This window comes from Spea bombifrons, chromosome 1, assembly GCF_027358695.1.
Source record: "Spea bombifrons isolate aSpeBom1 chromosome 1, aSpeBom1.2.pri, whole genome shotgun sequence".
Classification (NCBI taxonomy): Eukaryota; Metazoa; Chordata; class Amphibia; order Anura; family Pelobatidae; genus Spea; species Spea bombifrons.
Window position 1 is genome coordinate 100,540,749 of NC_071087.1, and position 17,262 is coordinate 100,558,010.

At 42.5% G+C, this 17,262-nt stretch overlaps 1 protein-coding gene across 1 annotated transcript; it reads right to left on the reverse strand.

Annotated features, from left to right (window-relative positions):
* Positions 1 to 10: 10 nt before the first annotated feature.
* Positions 11 to 13,651, reverse strand: PTAR1 (protein prenyltransferase alpha subunit repeat containing 1). The gene is made up of 7 exons (XM_053466560.1): positions 13,552 to 13,651; positions 11,570 to 11,739; positions 5,763 to 5,829; positions 5,119 to 5,223; positions 2,058 to 2,271; positions 1,159 to 1,463; positions 11 to 809 (listed from the first exon to the last, which is right to left on the reverse strand). The coding sequence occupies exons 1-7, from the start codon at positions 13,635 to 13,637 to the stop codon at positions 458 to 460; spliced, it is 1,299 nt and encodes a 432-aa protein (XP_053322535.1). The 5' UTR covers positions 13,638 to 13,651; the 3' UTR covers positions 11 to 457.
* Positions 13,652 to 17,262: the final 3,611 nt, after the last annotated feature.

Genomic DNA, 17,262 nt, shown 5'->3' on the forward strand with positions numbered 1-17,262 from the left:
CAGGTGTCACTGTGTTCTATCTGCATCCAGGCGTTCTGGACTGCTAAGACTTTATTGTCAATTAACTTTATGGTTAATTTAAAGATGGATGGAGAGGATGGAGGTTGCACAGCAATGTACAGATATTAAAACATATTGTGAACCATCAAGCGACCAACTCTCACTCTCTCATTCCATGCCTAGATGTATATTTACAAATAACACATGTGAACAAACACTTAAACTGACCAGACAACAACAGATGTAACATTTTTTAACAGAAAGGTTAAAAATGTTTCCTTTTTTTGTTTGAAAATCCTTGTTCTGATGTAACAATTGGATAAAAAAGATGGTCAACCCCCGAACACAATTTCCCATAAGGGTAACCAACCTGGGCTCATAGTCTGCAATGTCTAGAACCATGGTAATTCATGGTTACAGAAAAGAGTATTGCACCATAAGAAATCCAGTTCCTTGGTTAGCGAGCTTGTAAGGAGAGCAGCCATTTCTTGTACGAAGCAGCGAACCTGGACTGTGCAGCATTTCTGCAGCTCGATAAAACACCACTAATGAACCTGAGCTCTGAGTCGTAGTTTATAGCGTCTTGAAAAGGGGCACGTTTTAGCCGCTTTGTCTCTTGGGTGTAGCTGTGCTTGCTGGAGTCGGTCACTCCATCGACATCCATGGTGTTGGCAGGGGGTTCCAGGAAGCCGCTGCTAATTTGCGAACTGTTTCCTGTCCCGTCGCCGCTATCCACGCGTATTACTTGTGAAGGTACTGAATGAGACTGTTCATTGTGCAGCTGATGAATTAAGCCGAATATCTGGCGCCTTCGTTAGTTGAAGAACAAAAAAACAAAAACATCACGTTATAGCCAATAGCTAATGTTAAACTGCAAATAGCACAGGAATTCTAGAAAACCCGGGATTGTCCATCAAGCTCGCTGAATGAATTATATGCATAAGTGACTGCATGTGTCTATTGGTTTCTTTTTTTCTATCACTATGTATTACTGACTTAGTCGGATATCTGAGATAATACCAATGCCGATAAAGACAATCAACGCCTGAGCTAAGATTGAACAACTTATGTTGAAATATGTAAGGCTCCCTTAATAATTTTCTTAAGACTCCAAAAACCTCTAGCGGCACTTCACATGAATCTGCAACGCTTTCTTACCTGTGGCACCAAAGTGCTTCGTGTCCTGGATAGGAGTCAATTAAATCTTTGTTAGCATCCATTTCTTCTCCGATCAATAAGGGAAGATCGAGTCTGAGAGGCTCACAATTTCCCCCCTCTTCGTATGGAAGACAGTGATTTTGTTCGTTTGCAAGCAAGTCCGCAGATGCCACAGAGTTCTCTTGGTCTGCAGGGGTTCTATTCAATAAAGACTTCAGCAAGAACTGGCGATAATGGAATCCGCTGTGATCAGACACGTGCACGGACACCCAATGTTTGGTGGAAGACAATTCATTAATGAGAAGCTGTAAATGAGTTAAATACAGATTTCAGTGCACAATTTTTCACTGGATGCAATGGAGCCAAAGCTGTAAGTAGCAAATATAACATAATCCGCTTTTGTTCAGATCCAGCCCTTGAAAAGGTTGGATCTGAAATGCCTGCCCCTTTTTGTAAGACTCGGCCTGCTGTTTATAATTTTTTATAGTTTGTAATAGACACCGGTTTAGCATTACATGCCTGGATAACTCCAATTTATTAGGGACTGCTCCCCCAGTTTTTGTGTAAGAATGAAAAGGCAGGCTTGAGCTTGATAGCTGGCTCAACTTGATAGAAGGGGATAGAACGCAAGTCGGAACTGGCTTCCTTTTCCAGTGGAACCATTGTGGGAAGGCTCTGTCAACCTGCCTTAATATTGCATTGAGCCAACAGACATACAGATATATTATTAAAGCCTATAGATCTAAATTAGTACATCCATAGGTAAACACTGGCCCCTTAAACATAACACTCTTAATGTTAGTGCCCCTCACCACTGCAGAGTTGGAAAACAGATTCCGACTATCATTGATATAATGTCTTGGTATTAAAGATGCAAAAGTTACAGGCTTTAACCATACCTTTGTGTCCAGTTTTCCCAGGTGCTGTAAAACCCAGATGCGGTGGGACCATGAATTGTAATTACTGGGGTATCTCCCTGCAGCTTCACTGCAGACACGCATCTCTTCTTGGACAACGTCATGGATCCGCTCGGTGGAAGCAGGGCAGTGGCCACCTTTGCTCCCCATAGCAGGCACAGCATATTCTTGCTGCAGGCGTTGTAATACCCACCGTCTGTTCCAGAGAGATTTGGAGAAGGGAAAATGGACAAAATATACATATATTATAATCTGGATGTTTTTATGCAGTAGAAATAACCAATTGGAATAGATTCTGGGTCACTTGTGGAATCAAAGAAAAACAGGCAAATTATTGAAACTTCTTTAGTATACTCGTTGGTACATCTGGTAATGCATTTGATCTACGCAAGACTATAAAAACCTGTTGCTTCTTACCCCTATACTTTTCCAGTTAGGACATAAATCTGGTGGTGATCAAAGAACAGTAAATCTGATCTATTCTGGTTAGGCACTAGAGTGTAACAATACTAAATGTTACATATAGTCTGTGAATGGCTTCCATTTTTTCTTCTTTACTTCGGTGGCAACCTGTAGTTTGGGGGGGGGCATGCTTGGTGTTGCCTTTGCGCTACCACGTGCAGTGATTTGATTGAATACCCAAGAAAACGCTAATGTCTTTATAGGTTATCTGCAGACGGGTGAGCTAAAGCCAGAGAGGGAGTCTAACAATGTGTCATCGAAGCGCTGACATCCCACCTCTCAGGGGAAATCATACTCCGAGAAGCAATTGGAAATGTGTATTTCAAAAGAAAAAAAATATATAAAGCAGAATCGATCAATGAAACCAGAAATTAGAAAGAAGCACATACATTAGCAGATTAATTTCAGACTGCAATTCCATTATGTGCAAATAAGAAAAAAGGGAAGATGGTTTTTCATTCTTGAACTGGTAACTTATACCCTCCTAACAAACTACAATGTGTATCAAGAGGGATACACTCGGCAGAGACCTCTATAATGTTCCTTAAAAACATGGGAGTTAACTGGCTTACGGACAGGGAGCAAGCAATCTCACAGACAATGAAGAATAAAGAGCTGCCAGCCGAAATTCTATTCACTTTAAAATAAATGGTGCTCACAAGCAAAGCGGTCGAATTCCGTATTATTTCGATCTCTAAATATATGTACACACGACATATGATGTGTAGTGTTCAGCAAAGCAAAACTTTTTTTCATGTAATAAAGCTAGAGCTGAAACAACGAATCGATAAAATCGATAATAATCGATAACGGAAATCATCGATAACGATTTCCGTTATCGATTAATCGAGTGATCAATTCGTTGTTGGAGCACTCGGCTCCTTTTACTTACCTCCGCGAGCGTTCCCCGCTTCTGCTACACGTTCTGCAGTCTCCGCCTTCTAGCTACGTGACGGATGTGACGCGTTCCGGAGGTAAGTATTCTTCATGTCTATGTGCACGGATCGCACAGAGCCACTCGCACAGAGCGAATCGCTCTGTGCGAATGGAGCCACTCGCACAGAGCGGTTCGCTCTGTGCGAGTGGCTCCACTCGCACAGAGCGGTTCGCTCTGTGCGAGTGGCTCCACTCGCACAGAGCGGTTCGCTCTGTGCGAGTGGCTCCACTCGCACAGAGCGGTTCGCTCTGTGCGAGTGGCTCCACTCGCACAGAGCGGTTCGCTCTGTGCGAGTGGCTCCATTCGCACAGAGCGGTTCGCTCTGTGCGAGTGGCTCCATTCGCACAGAGCGGTTCGCTCTGTGCGAGTGGCTCCATTCGCACAGAGCGGTTCGCTCTGTGCGAGTGGCTCCATTCGCACAGAGCGGTTCGCTCTGTGCGAGTGGCTCCATTCGCACAGAGCGGTTCGCTCTGTGCGAGTGGCTCCATTCGCACAGAGCGGTTCGCTCTGTGCGAGTGGCTCCATTCGCACAGAGCGGTTCGCTCTGTGCGAGTGGCTCCATTCGCACAGAGCGGTTCGCTCTGTGCGAGTGGCTCCATTCGCACAGAGCGGTTCGCTCTGTGCGAGTGGCTCCATTCGCACAGAGCGGTTCGTGAGTGTGGGTGCAGGGCAGAGTGGGGGTGGGGGTGCAGGGCAGAGTGGGGGTGGGGGTGCAGGGCAGAGTGGGGGTGGGGGGTGCAGGGCAGGAGACTGGGTGCAGGGCAGAGTGGGGGTGGGGATGCAGGGTGTGAGTGTGGGTGCAGAGCAGAGTGGGAGACTGGGTGCAGGGCAGAGTGGGGGTGGGGATGCAGGGCAGGGTGTGAGTGTGGGTGCAGGGCAGAGTGGGTGCAGGGCAGAGTGTGAGTGTGGGGGCAGGGCAGAATGTGGGGGCAGGGCTGGGTGCAGGGCAGAGTTAGAGACTGGGTGCAGGGGCACAGTGCAAAGTGCTGGGTGCAAAGTGCCAGTGCTGGGTGCAAAGTGCCAGGGCTGGGTGCAAAGTGCTGGGTGCAAAGTGCCAGGGCTGGGTGCAAAGTGCAAAGTGCTGGTGCAAAGTGCTGAATGCTGGGTGCAAAGTGCTGGATGCAAAGTGCCAGGGCTGGGGCAAAGTGCTGGGTGCAAAGTGCTGGGTGCAAAGTGCTGGGTGCAAAGTGCTGGGTGCAAAGTGCTGGGTGCAAAGTGCAAAGTGCTGGGGCAAAGTTTCTTGAACAGTAATAGTCCACCTCTTTTCAGAATGTTTGGGGTTATTTTGTTTCATAAATATTGTGTTTGGGTTCTTGTACTTTGAAAATATTGTTTTTTATTACATCATAACAAAATAAGAATGTTAATGTAAATTTTAAGTTGTTTTTTAACATCCAGTTCATTAAATTCTTTTAAATAAACGAAAAATTTGCATATTGTTTTTTTTATCCGATTAATCGATTAATCGAAAAAATAATCGGCCGATTAATCGATTATTAAAATAATCGTTAGTTGCAGCCCTAAATAAAGCACTTTATTTTTGGAAACAGTGGGGGTGAAAGAAACACCAGAATCATTTTTCTCCTCAACAGTTACAACTGTGGAGAAGTTCCAAATTGTACAAGAGACTGCGGATAAACATACCTGTGGATCCATGTTTCAGGGCTTTTTGGGAACTTAGTCAAGGCCAGTTTTCCGAGATGTAAATCTTTAACTGGATTCAAGGTTCCAGACTCTATTAACTCTTTCCTGTTAAAGAAAAACCCAAACGCGAATACCCCATTAAAAATTAGTTTGTCTAAGTGGCCTGTACATTTTCACACATTGTCCTACACTTATCCAGCCTTGCTGCAATGCAACCAATAATATCCTGCATCGAATTATCATTAATATAGTGAAGTGTTCTTCACGCAATACCAAACCTGCAAGGTTCGATTAAAAATCAGAGTGAGTATTTAAATCTAAGTACAATCAGGATCACTGGTACCAGTACACAGCATGAGACACAGGGACTGGGTAGTAACGTACTAAAGTCTCTAGGTAACTAAATAAATCAATTTTAAAAAAATCAGGTAGTTAATGGCATAAGATGGGTGAGTTAACAAGAAGTCACTTACATATCCATGAAATGGAAACATAGGAATGCCTATCCCGATTAGTAAAAATAAAATGATATGCCCGTTTCTAAAATTTGATACCAGAAGTGCTCACTATTAAAGATAGGTACAACAATGTTCATACAGGGCAGTGAAAGAAGTGATTAGGGCCAATTCCAGCAGGTCACATACCTCACGTTCCATGCAGTAGTAAAATCGGGGTTCAGTAACAGCAGTGTGCAGGTCACGTCAATCAGATCTGCGAGGGAAAGAGTTACAGTAAGTCACGTGAGGGCCAACAGCCAAGATTCCATCAGGAAAAAAAAAAGTTAAAATAGGTTGCCATCTAAAACATCAAACAGCCTAGTGTTTAATGCAACAAACACCTTTACAGTGTCATCAAGACTAAACAAGGTTATACAAAGTATCATGCATACAATAAAAAAAAGTGTTCTGCATTCCAACTAAATCAGAGGGGGATAGAGAAGGTCTATTACAAATTACGGGAAGAAAGAAAGAGGAACGGCACAGCATCAGTGCTACTGTAAACACAGGTGACAGGTTCTGTGTCATTTAGATTGCCTGACAGGTGCAACAATGCATGGTATGTACTTACAACAAAATGTTTTTTAGCCTAAAAGGGCTAATTGTGACAAAATCCCAGTAAAATAGCCTCTAGGCTTTTTTTTTTTTACTTTGAAGAAAAGTGGGATTTTTTCCTTTAATTTACCATTAGAAAACAACTAGATGACATACTGTCCCCACCCCTTCCTTGGCACCGCCTCACGTTACTCAGTTACCCAAGTCTGTCTTAATATACGAGTAGAAACATCCATGGCATTTTTTTTTACTTTAGCATGCCCCAAACAGGCCATTGGCACAACAATAACTAAAAGAACAAATGCTTACCTTGTTTCGTCCAATAAAAAAGGTATCACTGCATACTCTGCAATACTTTTTTTTGACATCGTATCTACTGGACTAATACGGCTAAACCCATTTAAGTTTAATTATATATATATATATATATATATATATATTTCTACAGTCCACAATGTTCAACCTGCCGTGGATAAACCTCTCAACGTTCCTTATATTCTGTAGATGTTCTACTCTTAGCACTAGCATTTTAAAAAAAATCAATTACACACACACACACACTATATATATATATATATATATATATATATATATATATATATATAATTTATATACGCACATACGTCTGTGATCAAATGAGAACGAAGACTTCTTACTTCGCAGCTATTGCTGTTAGATCGATTTCCCCGCAGCTAAAAGCATTTGAAGGGCACTGCGATGTCAGAGATCCTATTCACAGAATCCTTCGCTTTGCCGGTTATTGTTCACAGGCACACTGTAGGCATGTCTGTAAAGCTTCACAATCCAGCTAATGCTTCGCTGAAAGGGCGAGGCGGAAATCAATGGCTGCGTTCCTTTGTGAGCAACGCATCCACATACGGATGATAAAGGCTCCTCTAGACGACAGTTTCCCCACTTCAACAATGTTTTAATTGCACTATGATTTCCAGTGGTTTAGCGTCACTGCCCCATTACTCTAACGGCGGCCCCATCAAATACAGCTCTATGTTCTGACACACAGGGAGCCGTCGTATTTCAGATTTGTTCTTTTTTTACGAGTGCCTTGGGAAAGTGTCTGTGCTCACAGAGTAATATTTGTATAATATATATATATATATATATATATATATATATATAATGTAGCATTTCTAGAAGCAAATACAGCAATGGAAACATCATTCTTAGCCTTGCTAGCTAGCCCAGACCCTCCTTAGGAATAATTCTTTGACCCTTTAAAATGCTGCCTCGTTCATAATTGCTGATGAATCCCTCCATGCATCGGCAAAGGGGGAGAAAGCAATCATTTAAAGGGGACACTTTGCAATCTAATGTGTTGAAGTACGTATGAGTGCATAATGTGCGTTACAAAGTGCCGGCTGGAGGGTCCCTGTAACGTTGCTAGGGACTGCGACACATCAGCAAAAACAGTTGAGTTAAATAAGGTAACAATGGTGAAGTGTGTAAAATGCAAAGATGATAATATATGTATATATTATACACAGCGTGGAGAGCCAAGCTTCACCTAGCTCCTCCTTTATGTCCTAAATATATTTTTTAAAGACACTAAAGCGATCCTAGTGAAAGCGGAAGAACACGTTGAAGAAGGAGGTTTAAATCCGGGTCCTGTGATTGGGAACGCTGGTGTAATAAATGCACATTGCAGCAAAACGTGATCCCTCTCTCTCCATTACGAATGCCCCACGCTCAGAGGTCATGGTTAGCTGGAAGGGGAGCAGGTCCGGAGACATATTTGGATTCCTCTGGGGGTTTAGCACAATGCAAAGCTCTTCTTAGGCAAAATTTAATTGGGTCATATTTTTCATGAAGAATGAGCTGTCTTGACTGTGAGATGTAAAGTCGCTTTGATAATGGTTAAGGTGGCTTTACACGTGCATAATTCACACGCTCATCCAGTCAAACCATATGTACCAATTACAATAAATATGTATCTGTTACTGGGCCAATCAGCAGAAATATAGCGTTGGCTTGCAAGACATTTCCAGGGGGTCTACGTGGACAGAAACCCTCACGTTTATGTTAATAGTGGTTCTTTCCAGCTAGTGATTAGCCTGCTAGTTTCCTTCCCTTACATTAATATTTACAAAAATATCTTTGATGGGGCTGTATGGGGTGTTAATAACAAGACGTCTACTAACAAACTCCATGAATGCGTGAGATATATATATATATAGATATATATATATATATCTATATATATATATATATATATATATATATATAGATATATATAGAGCTGAAACAACGAATCGATAAAATCGATAATAATCGATAACGGAAATCATCGATAACGATTTCCGTTATCGATTAATCGAGTGATCAATTCGTTGTTGGAGCACTCGGCTCCTTTTACTTACCTCCGCGAGCGTTCCCCGCTTCTGCTACACGCTCTGCAGTCTCCGCCTTCTAGCTACGTGACGGATGTGACGCGTTCCGGAGGTAAGTATTCTTCATGTCTATGTGCACGGATCGCACAGAGCCACTCGCACAGAGCGAATCGCTCTGTGCGAATGGAGCCACTCGCACAGAGCGGTTCGCTCTGTGCGAGTGGCTCCACTCGCACAGAGCGGTTCGCTCTGTGCGAGTGGCTCCATTCGCACAGAGCGGTTCGCTCTGTGCGAGTGGCTCCATTCGCACAGAGCGGTTCGCTCTGTGCGAGTGGCTCCATTCGCACAGAGCGGTTCGCTCTGTGCGAGTGGCTCCATTCGCACAGAGCGGTTCGCTCTGTGCGAGTGGCTCCATTCGCACAGAGCGGTTCGCTCTGTGCGAGTGGCTCCATTCGCACAGAGCGGTTCGCTCTGTGCGAGTGGCTCCATTCGCACAGAGCGGTTCGCTCTGTGCGAGTGGCTCCATTCGCACAGAGCGAACCGCTCTGTGCGAGTGGCTCCATTCGCACAGAGCGGTTCGTGAGTGTGGGTGCAGGGCAGAGTGGGGGTGGGGGTGCAGGGCAGAGTGGGGGTGGGGGTGCAGGGCAGAGTGGGGGTGGGGGGTGCAGGGCAGGAGACTGGGTGCAGGGCAGAGTGGGGGTGGGGATGCAGGGTGTGAGTGTGGGTGCAGAGCAGAGTGGGAGACTGGGTGCAGGGCAGAGTGGGGGTGGGGATGCAGGGCAGGGTGTGAGTGTGGGTGCAGGGCAGAGTGGGTGCAGGGCAGAGTGTGAGTGTGGGGGCAGGGCAGAATGTGGGGGCAGGGCTGGGTGCAGGGCAGAGTTAGAGACTGGGTGCAGGGGCACAGTGCAAAGTGCTGGGTGCAAAGTGCCAGTGCTGGGTGCAAAGTGCCAGGGCTGGGTGCAAAGTGCTGGGTGCAAAGTGCCAGGGCTGGGTGCAAAGTGCAAAGTGCTGGTGCAAAGTGCTGAATGCTGGGTGCAAAGTGCTGGATGCAAAGTGCCAGGGCTGGGGCAAAGTGCTGGGTGCAAAGTGCTGGGTGCAAAGTGCCAGGGCTGGGTGCAAAGTGCTGGGTGCAAAGTGCTGGGTGCAAAGTGCTGGGTGCAAAGTGCAAAGTGCTGGGGCAAAGTTTCTTGAACAGTAATAGTCCACCTCTTTTCAGAATGTTTGGGGTTATTTTGTTTCATAAATATTGTGTTTGGGTTCTTGTACTTTGAAAATATTGTTTTTTATTACATCATAACAAAATAAGAATGTTAATGTAAATTTTAAGTTGTTTTTTAACATCCAGTTCATTAAATTCTTTTAAATAAACGAAAAATTTGCATATTGTTTTTTTTTATCCGATTAATCGATTAATCGAAAAAATAATCGGCCGATTAATCGATTATTAAAATAATCGTTAGTTGCAGCCCTAGATATATATATTATGTCACAAACAAGCATTAAATGCTTAATATGGCACACACACTCAAATGATTAAAGTTACGCTGATTAAGAAAGTCTGTATTCTGCACCTGATTCCCCAAATCTCAGATGCCTTACCTGACGATTCTGTGAGATCCTTTAGGAATTAGGTTAGATGAAATGCACAGAAGACATGTGTTTAAACGCTCCCTGCACACATTTAGACTCCATTACCGAAGACAGTGAAGCATTTCCCCCCCAAAAAAAACATGATGGCAATTTGTCACCCATCTGCCGCACATGCTGTAATGTCCCTCGAACTATTTCACAGCCTAATCCTCATTAGGCTCATCACGAGGTAATGAAGTTTGACAACCTTTTTAAACCGCATAAACTTGTATAGATTGCCAAACTCCAGTTCACTCCCATTACTAAAAACTACAGTAAATAAAATGGACTTAGAGCGCCAGCTACGGATTGCGCAAAGAGATATTTTAGATCACAGTGAGGCGGGATTGCCTTCTACTATCTCCCCCCAGCAAAAGCCCCACATCTTTAAGGGTCCAAGTGAGACTTCCGACAAAGATTAAAAAAACACCACGTGTTTACTCTTAAATACCACGCTCCGTCTAGGGAGAAGAGAAGATATTTATCACAGAAGAGTAAAATAAAATAATATCTGCCTTTAGGCAGGGGTAGCAACATGGCCGCTTGCTACCATGGTAACCAGTGATACCCCACGATATATTAAACAGCCCCCATTGCTTCAAGGTGATCTAATGAGATTAGCTTCCTACTAACATCCTGGCAGAAAACCCTCAATAATATATATAATATATTGTATATATAAAATGATTTTTAATAATAAAAAAGGCCTGATGTGGCCTTTGGACCACTACTCCCATCATACTCGAATAACTAGAATATTGATGAGATGGGTGAGAGTTGTCACACAAAAGCGGGCACTACTTGTGTTTATTTGCTACCAAGTGTTTCTTTAGAATGATTATGAGGTTTAAACCCTTCCTGTGTATAAATTGCCTGGAATATTTGTGACCTACATGGGCTGTATACATGAATATACAACAATATATATCGCATAAGGGATTGGAAGCTGAAAGGAAAATATTCACCTCTAGGGAACGGAGATCTATGTCTCAAGGAGAAACAACCATCATTCTAAACACACTGCCCCAATATATATTTCAGCGAAGATCACCTATTAATGTGCCTAAAGACTTTTCCTAATTACTGAAAACTAAACTGAAAGCCTGAGACCATTTACAGACAGCGATTAATAATAAGGCACAATAAAGTTCCTTCTTTGGACCTGTGGATATATGGGTGACCTGAATAATCAGCTATATAATACAGCCAAAACTGCACTATATTAGACCTTTATTTGTAGTCAGCATGTGGGCATGATACAAAAGGGTTAATAGCCAAGCAGGGCCATATGCCAAAGCAGTATGAGTGGTGCAAACAGCAGGAAAGTTCCACTGGTTGCTATAGCGATTGCTCCAGAAATGCTCTGTAGACTTCCTTTGAAGAGTCAGATGACAACGGCCATAGATACGAGGCGGATACACTCACCCTCTCTGTTAAGCCACATTTTCTTCTGCCGGTGAAGTAGGAGTTTGTTGTGCACGTAGGGAAGCAGGAACTTGATGCACCAGCTCTCCACGCCCAGCTTGTTCTCCACCAAGACGATAGGGCTGCGGTTATATCTCGCTTCAGGGCATGGAATTAAGCCAATCTCATCTCTGGAGAGTAAACAAAGACAATCCATTATCCATGGTCCAAGCTGGAAACAAAACACGAGACAGCAGGCAGGTACACGAGGACAGCTTTACAAGAAAATGCAAGCAATGCAAAGCCTGTTCTTAATAATCGTGTTGAGGTGCACGTTTACAATTAGTATTGCTCTTCCTGTAGACCTTTTCTGATTGCTTATCTTTTATTAGCATTCTGCTTCACAAATTATATTTATACCAGTATCTCAATAGGCTTACGTAACTCCTACGACTATAGCCAAGGTCACTCGACCTCATACACCTTTGGGGCAGACCGCCTCGCTGTAACATATCAAGACACCATCAAAGATGTCCTCATCCCAGCTCACCAAACTCACTATGAATAAGGAAGGGCCAACGCAGTGAGCGTCTTCTGCAGGAAGGGCCAACAAAGCTGTATATGAATTCAGTGTTAATGCGTAGTGGTTTTGAGAAAGTAAAAGAATTCATCTACTCATCATGCAGAACCGCTTCAGCCCTTCTAGCAGGAGAAGGCCCCTGGTGTCTCTTCATAATGCTCTCCTGCAAAGTCCCATTTTAACCAGCGTACCAGTTGGACTATAAAGACAACGTCCAGTATGCCCAATAGGATGAGGCTTCCCAGAAACACAGTATTCCATATACTCAGCTCATCACAAACAAGTAAACAACTTCCCCGCAGATCGGCCACACTACTCTCTCCAAACATATCAACACGTCTTTCAAAACACATTCCACATACAGCAGCAGATTCTGGATTCTAAACGACATTTTTTAAAGATAGTAAGGGGGAAATAACAATAATTTACCTCCGGAAGCAATTAGGGTACCAAGTGTATACTATATAGGATCAGAGACTAAAAGGAACAAAGGGTGTCACTACGTCGACACAAAGCAGTCACACGAGGGATCAAGAAGACCTCTCATCAGCCTGCGTCAAAACAGTATTAGCCTTACGAGATTAACCAACCGAGGCCATTAGGATGTCACGACTCCCAGAACGATCAGGTGTATGTACACAACTTACATGTAAACGTCCCATACTATTTACTTAGGGAGCTTATAAAAAGTAACTTCTAGTGTGTACTAATTCCTCCAAAGATTCTGTTTATTAAAGTCTGAGGAGCCAAAGAACAGCAATTACAATCAAATCTATCTATACCATATTTATACGTTCATCTGTACTGCTTCTAATGCACACACATTGTGCGGGGGAGGGGGGCGACTAGAATCGGTTGCTAATCATCAGCTATGAATAATTTTAATTTCTGGAAAACATGAGAGAAGCGGTTCGGCCGGTCTGAAGCCACTAAAGCTTCATCTGTTGGGCCTCATCAAAAAAATGACGAGAAAGTGCCTGATCAGCCAAAGATAGTAGAAAAAAAATATACATATATATATATATATATATATATATAAAATAAATTATATGATATATATATATTTAAATACATAAAAATGCTAGAAGCTAAAATAAAGTGTTTTTTTTAAATAAGTAGGGGTACCAGAAAGTTTTTAGTGAAATAAAGGGCATCTACAATCTATATGGTATTTTTTCGTGGACAGTCCAGTTCAAAGCCACTTTATTTACTGCACGATACACCCCAATGCAAGGCCGTCGTGTGGGAACCATGCACCTGGCAGCCCTATGCATCAGTATCTACCAAGCAAGCAATGCGATGCGGTCTCTGACAGCTGCTCCAGCTGAAAGTTTCACCAAGTTGGAAGCTGCCTCAGCATCCAGCGCGATGACGTCACCGGGCCGCTGTGTGTGACGTCGCGTTGTGTCGGAGCGGGACTCACATATTGGGGTTCCTGCGGAAAGCACCGGTTATGTCCTTCACCACCCGCTGAACCAGCACCTCAACCTCCTCCTTCCACTCCGCCATCTCCGAGGCTGCGGGCGGAGAGAGAAAGAAAAAAAAGGGAAAATGAGCTTCCGGGTCAGGATGTGGGACGCGCTGACACACCCCCCGTGTGCTGCTTCTTTAACTCCTGATGGGCCGCTGTCCTCTCGCTCGTTAATGTCAGGGAATGGGTGAGTGGGGAGCGGGTGAGTGGGGAGCGGGTGAGGAGCCCGCAGGGCGTCTGTCGAGACCATTGTTTATTATCATGAGGTATCGATGAGACACATGTGCACTTTATGTGCCCGTTTATAGTGCTTTCTATAGAATATATATATATATATATATATATATATATATATATATATATATATATATATATATATATATACCTCATGATAATAAACAATGGTCTCGACAGAGAAAGAGCTGGGAAGGGGGGCGATCGGCCGTTCTAATTCCACATATAGTCCAAAGGACTTGACATTTACATTTTGACCAGATCCTTCCTGGTTTCTATATTGATCATCTATGGTCTTTATCTATGATGTTCTTCTCGTGAATTTTGTATAGTTCAGATATATTGGACAGTGTATTGTCCAGGCTGAATGTTGCCAACCCAACTATAAAAGACCCGAATATAAGCCCATTTTATTTTTGCTTACGTTTCTCCTACACTTTTACTCTGTCTAACACTCTCATTCACTCTCATTCACTCTCTCTCACACTTTCATTCACCCTCTCATGCTCTCTCACTCTCTTTCTCCACTAATTCATCTGCAACATTTTGGCCTCTCGAAGTGCACCACAGGAGGACTTGTCCGGTCGGCAGAGAAGGTAGGGTGACATTGAGCGAGAGCGTGAGTGAGGGTGCCACTTATCTGTTGTCTGAATAAAAGATGACCTCGATTTATAAGACAAGGTCATTTTTTTATTTGCTTTTTCTCAGAAAAAAACTTGTCTTATTAGCAAGCATATACGGTGTCTGCAGTATATATATATGTATGTGTATATATATATATATATATTTTACATTGCGTATATATATATATATATATATATATATATATATATATATATATGCTTTTTCTCTGAAACTTCATATAAATATTATGTCGCCCCACAGTACAGTGTACCATGCCAGCGGTTTGCTGCTGGGACAGTGGAGGTTAGGGAGAATTGCACCCTCTGAGAATCTTAACAGTCCTGGAAAAAAGAGGTAAGTCCCAAGTCCAGGACTAACCACTTTGTGTCCGTTATGTTCAGGAGGAGGCAGAGTCACGTAACATTGTCTTGTGTGACCCCCCCCCCAGTAGTAGCGCAGATAGGCTAAGGCTTTACCAGGATAAGTGAGTTCTGTGCGAGCGTGTATCTGGGTATCCTGATGTGTAAGCAAATGTAAGTGTGTCTGTGTATGTATGTGTGTCTGTGTCTAGATATGTCAATGTGTGTCTGGGATGAGTGAGTGTGTGTGTAAAGGATAGTTAATGTATATGTGTGTGTGTGTGTATTTATAGCTATTTTCAAGAAACGAGTACAGAACCTATTTATTTTATTTTTTTTACAAAAAAGCACTGGAAGTATATGGGGATGGACATCCAAATAGGTGAGCTGGTTGACGTTGTTTTTTATTGTAGTAAAAACCGTTTTAAAAATCTTAAACTGGGAATGAGGTCTTGGCTTACAGGTGATGACTGGCCACCTTATTGTTTCAGGAGATGTACGTAGCATAAGTAAAGAGGAAATGTCATAGCTTTTGGCATAACTAGTTTTTATTAACTAGTAATTTATTAAAACAACCCATAGCTTGTGCTTTTTGTTTGTCAGATTAATAGCGACAGCCAGTCAGATTAATAGCTCCACCGTGCTTGATTTCAGAAATACCTAATTTATATAGCAGCTCCATACTTTACCAAAAGTTATAGGCACCATATTATAAGGTGTTCATAATAGGTCCTAAACTGATTACATTTGGTATGATGGAATTGTAACTCTAATTTTGAACAAAGAATCCAAAAATACACACAAATGAAATATTTCTGTAAAGCAGACAACCCAGAGTATCTCATCAGGAGCACTTGGACAATTTTCATGCAACCATTTGGCCACCAAATCACTGCCGTAGCAATATTTTTATCATTTTATGCTTTATGGTAGAGAAATACAGCTTAAATTGTTCAACTGCATCTCCTGATTATGGAAATGCCCCACAAGTGTATGTTTTCTATGTAAGGAAGTTTTACTTTACCCAGAGGGTGGCAGATAAATGGAACTACCTGCCAGTTAGGGTGAGCCCCCTTGTGGCTCTCTCACACTAACTGACCGTTAAAAAACGTATATACATAAAAAAGATACAACTAATAATGCCCCCTTCGTCAGCTCACTGACACTGAGCCATAAAATGTTGGTTTGAGCTGCTAGGAGCTCAAAAAAATCATGGGAGAAAAATAAAACAAAAAAAAATGTATTGGCTCACTGGCATCAATGGCCATAAAGGGGGGATTTCTGGGTCTGCCATATTTGGATCAATATCTGACACGGTGACAGTGACTTTGTTATCTGACTCAGCCATAAAGGTGTAAGCCTCCTCAGTACTGAAAACAACTACCTTTACAGCAGTCAATTACAAGGACACTTCAGCCATCACATACACTTTAATGTATATTATATCTAAGTGCGCCCTTTAAATTTTCATGGTGTCCCATATGCAGTAAAAACAAAGAATTTGACAACAGGTAAGAACCATTCGGACCACCTAGTCTGACGTGTAGACCTTAATCAGTCCTTGGTTTTATCTCAGAGGATAGCTTTATGCCTATTCCATGCATGCTTAAATTCTGAAACTGTTAGCATCTACCACTTCCGCTGGCAGACAGTTCCGTTTATCTGCCACCCTCTGGGTAAAGTAAAACTTCCTTACATTACATTTAAACCTCTGACCCTCTAGTTTTAGATTATGGCCTCTTGTTCTAAGATGTTGCCTCCTATGAAATAAACTTCCCTCCTGTACTTTGTTAGAAATGTTTAAATATTTAAAGGGATTTATCACATCTCCCTTCTTTCCTCCAGTGTATACATATATGAAGATCAATCAGTCTTTCCTGGTAAGTTTTATCCTGCAAACCATTTCCTATTTTAGTAGCCCTCCTCTGGACTCTCTCCAATGTGTCAGTAATTTTCTGGAGATATGGTCCTGTGGATTGATAATGGAATCCAGCTCTCCTGTTTGTGCTTCATTTCCCATATGGTGTTCTTTTTCTTTAACTTCTCTTCGAAGGGGCACAAATCTAGATCGTCGAGGTCAGGTATCGGTGAACCTGTGTACCTGCGACTTAAGCCCCTTTAACCATGCTCTGAGCAATCCCCAGGAACACAAGCAACACACACTGTCACACCCTACCCTTGTATGCAAAACATGTAGTAACCTGGAGAAGGGCACAATCAAGCACATTCCATAGTGTCCTTACTATTCCATTGTTGAAAAATAGTGCAAGTAAACAAACCAGTTTTGATATTTGTGTTTTAGAAGTAATGCATACCTGTTATTAAAGGATAATTTATACAGCCTATATTTTAAAGTGACACATTGTCATTATAAATATATAGTTATTAAATCACTGTTATGATCCCCTGAATATGTTCCATATTTTTCACCATTGCATGTGTAAAA

What these genes read in the sequence shown, in the direction of transcription:
- PTAR1 (XM_053466560.1), bottom strand. Translation starts at nt 13,637, where the DNA reads ATGGCGGAGTGGAAGGAGGAGGTTGAGGTGCTGGTTCAGCGGGTGGTG. An exon ending in AATGTGGCTTAACAGAGAGG is followed by an intron (nt 5,830 to 11,569) that starts GTGAGTGTATCC and finishes TTTCCCTCGCAG; the next exon opens with ATCTGATTGACGTGACCTGC. An exon ending in ACTACTGCATGGAACGTGAG is followed by an intron (nt 5,224 to 5,762) that starts GTATGTGACCTG and finishes TTTCTTTAACAG; the next exon opens with GAAAGAGTTAATAGAGTCTG.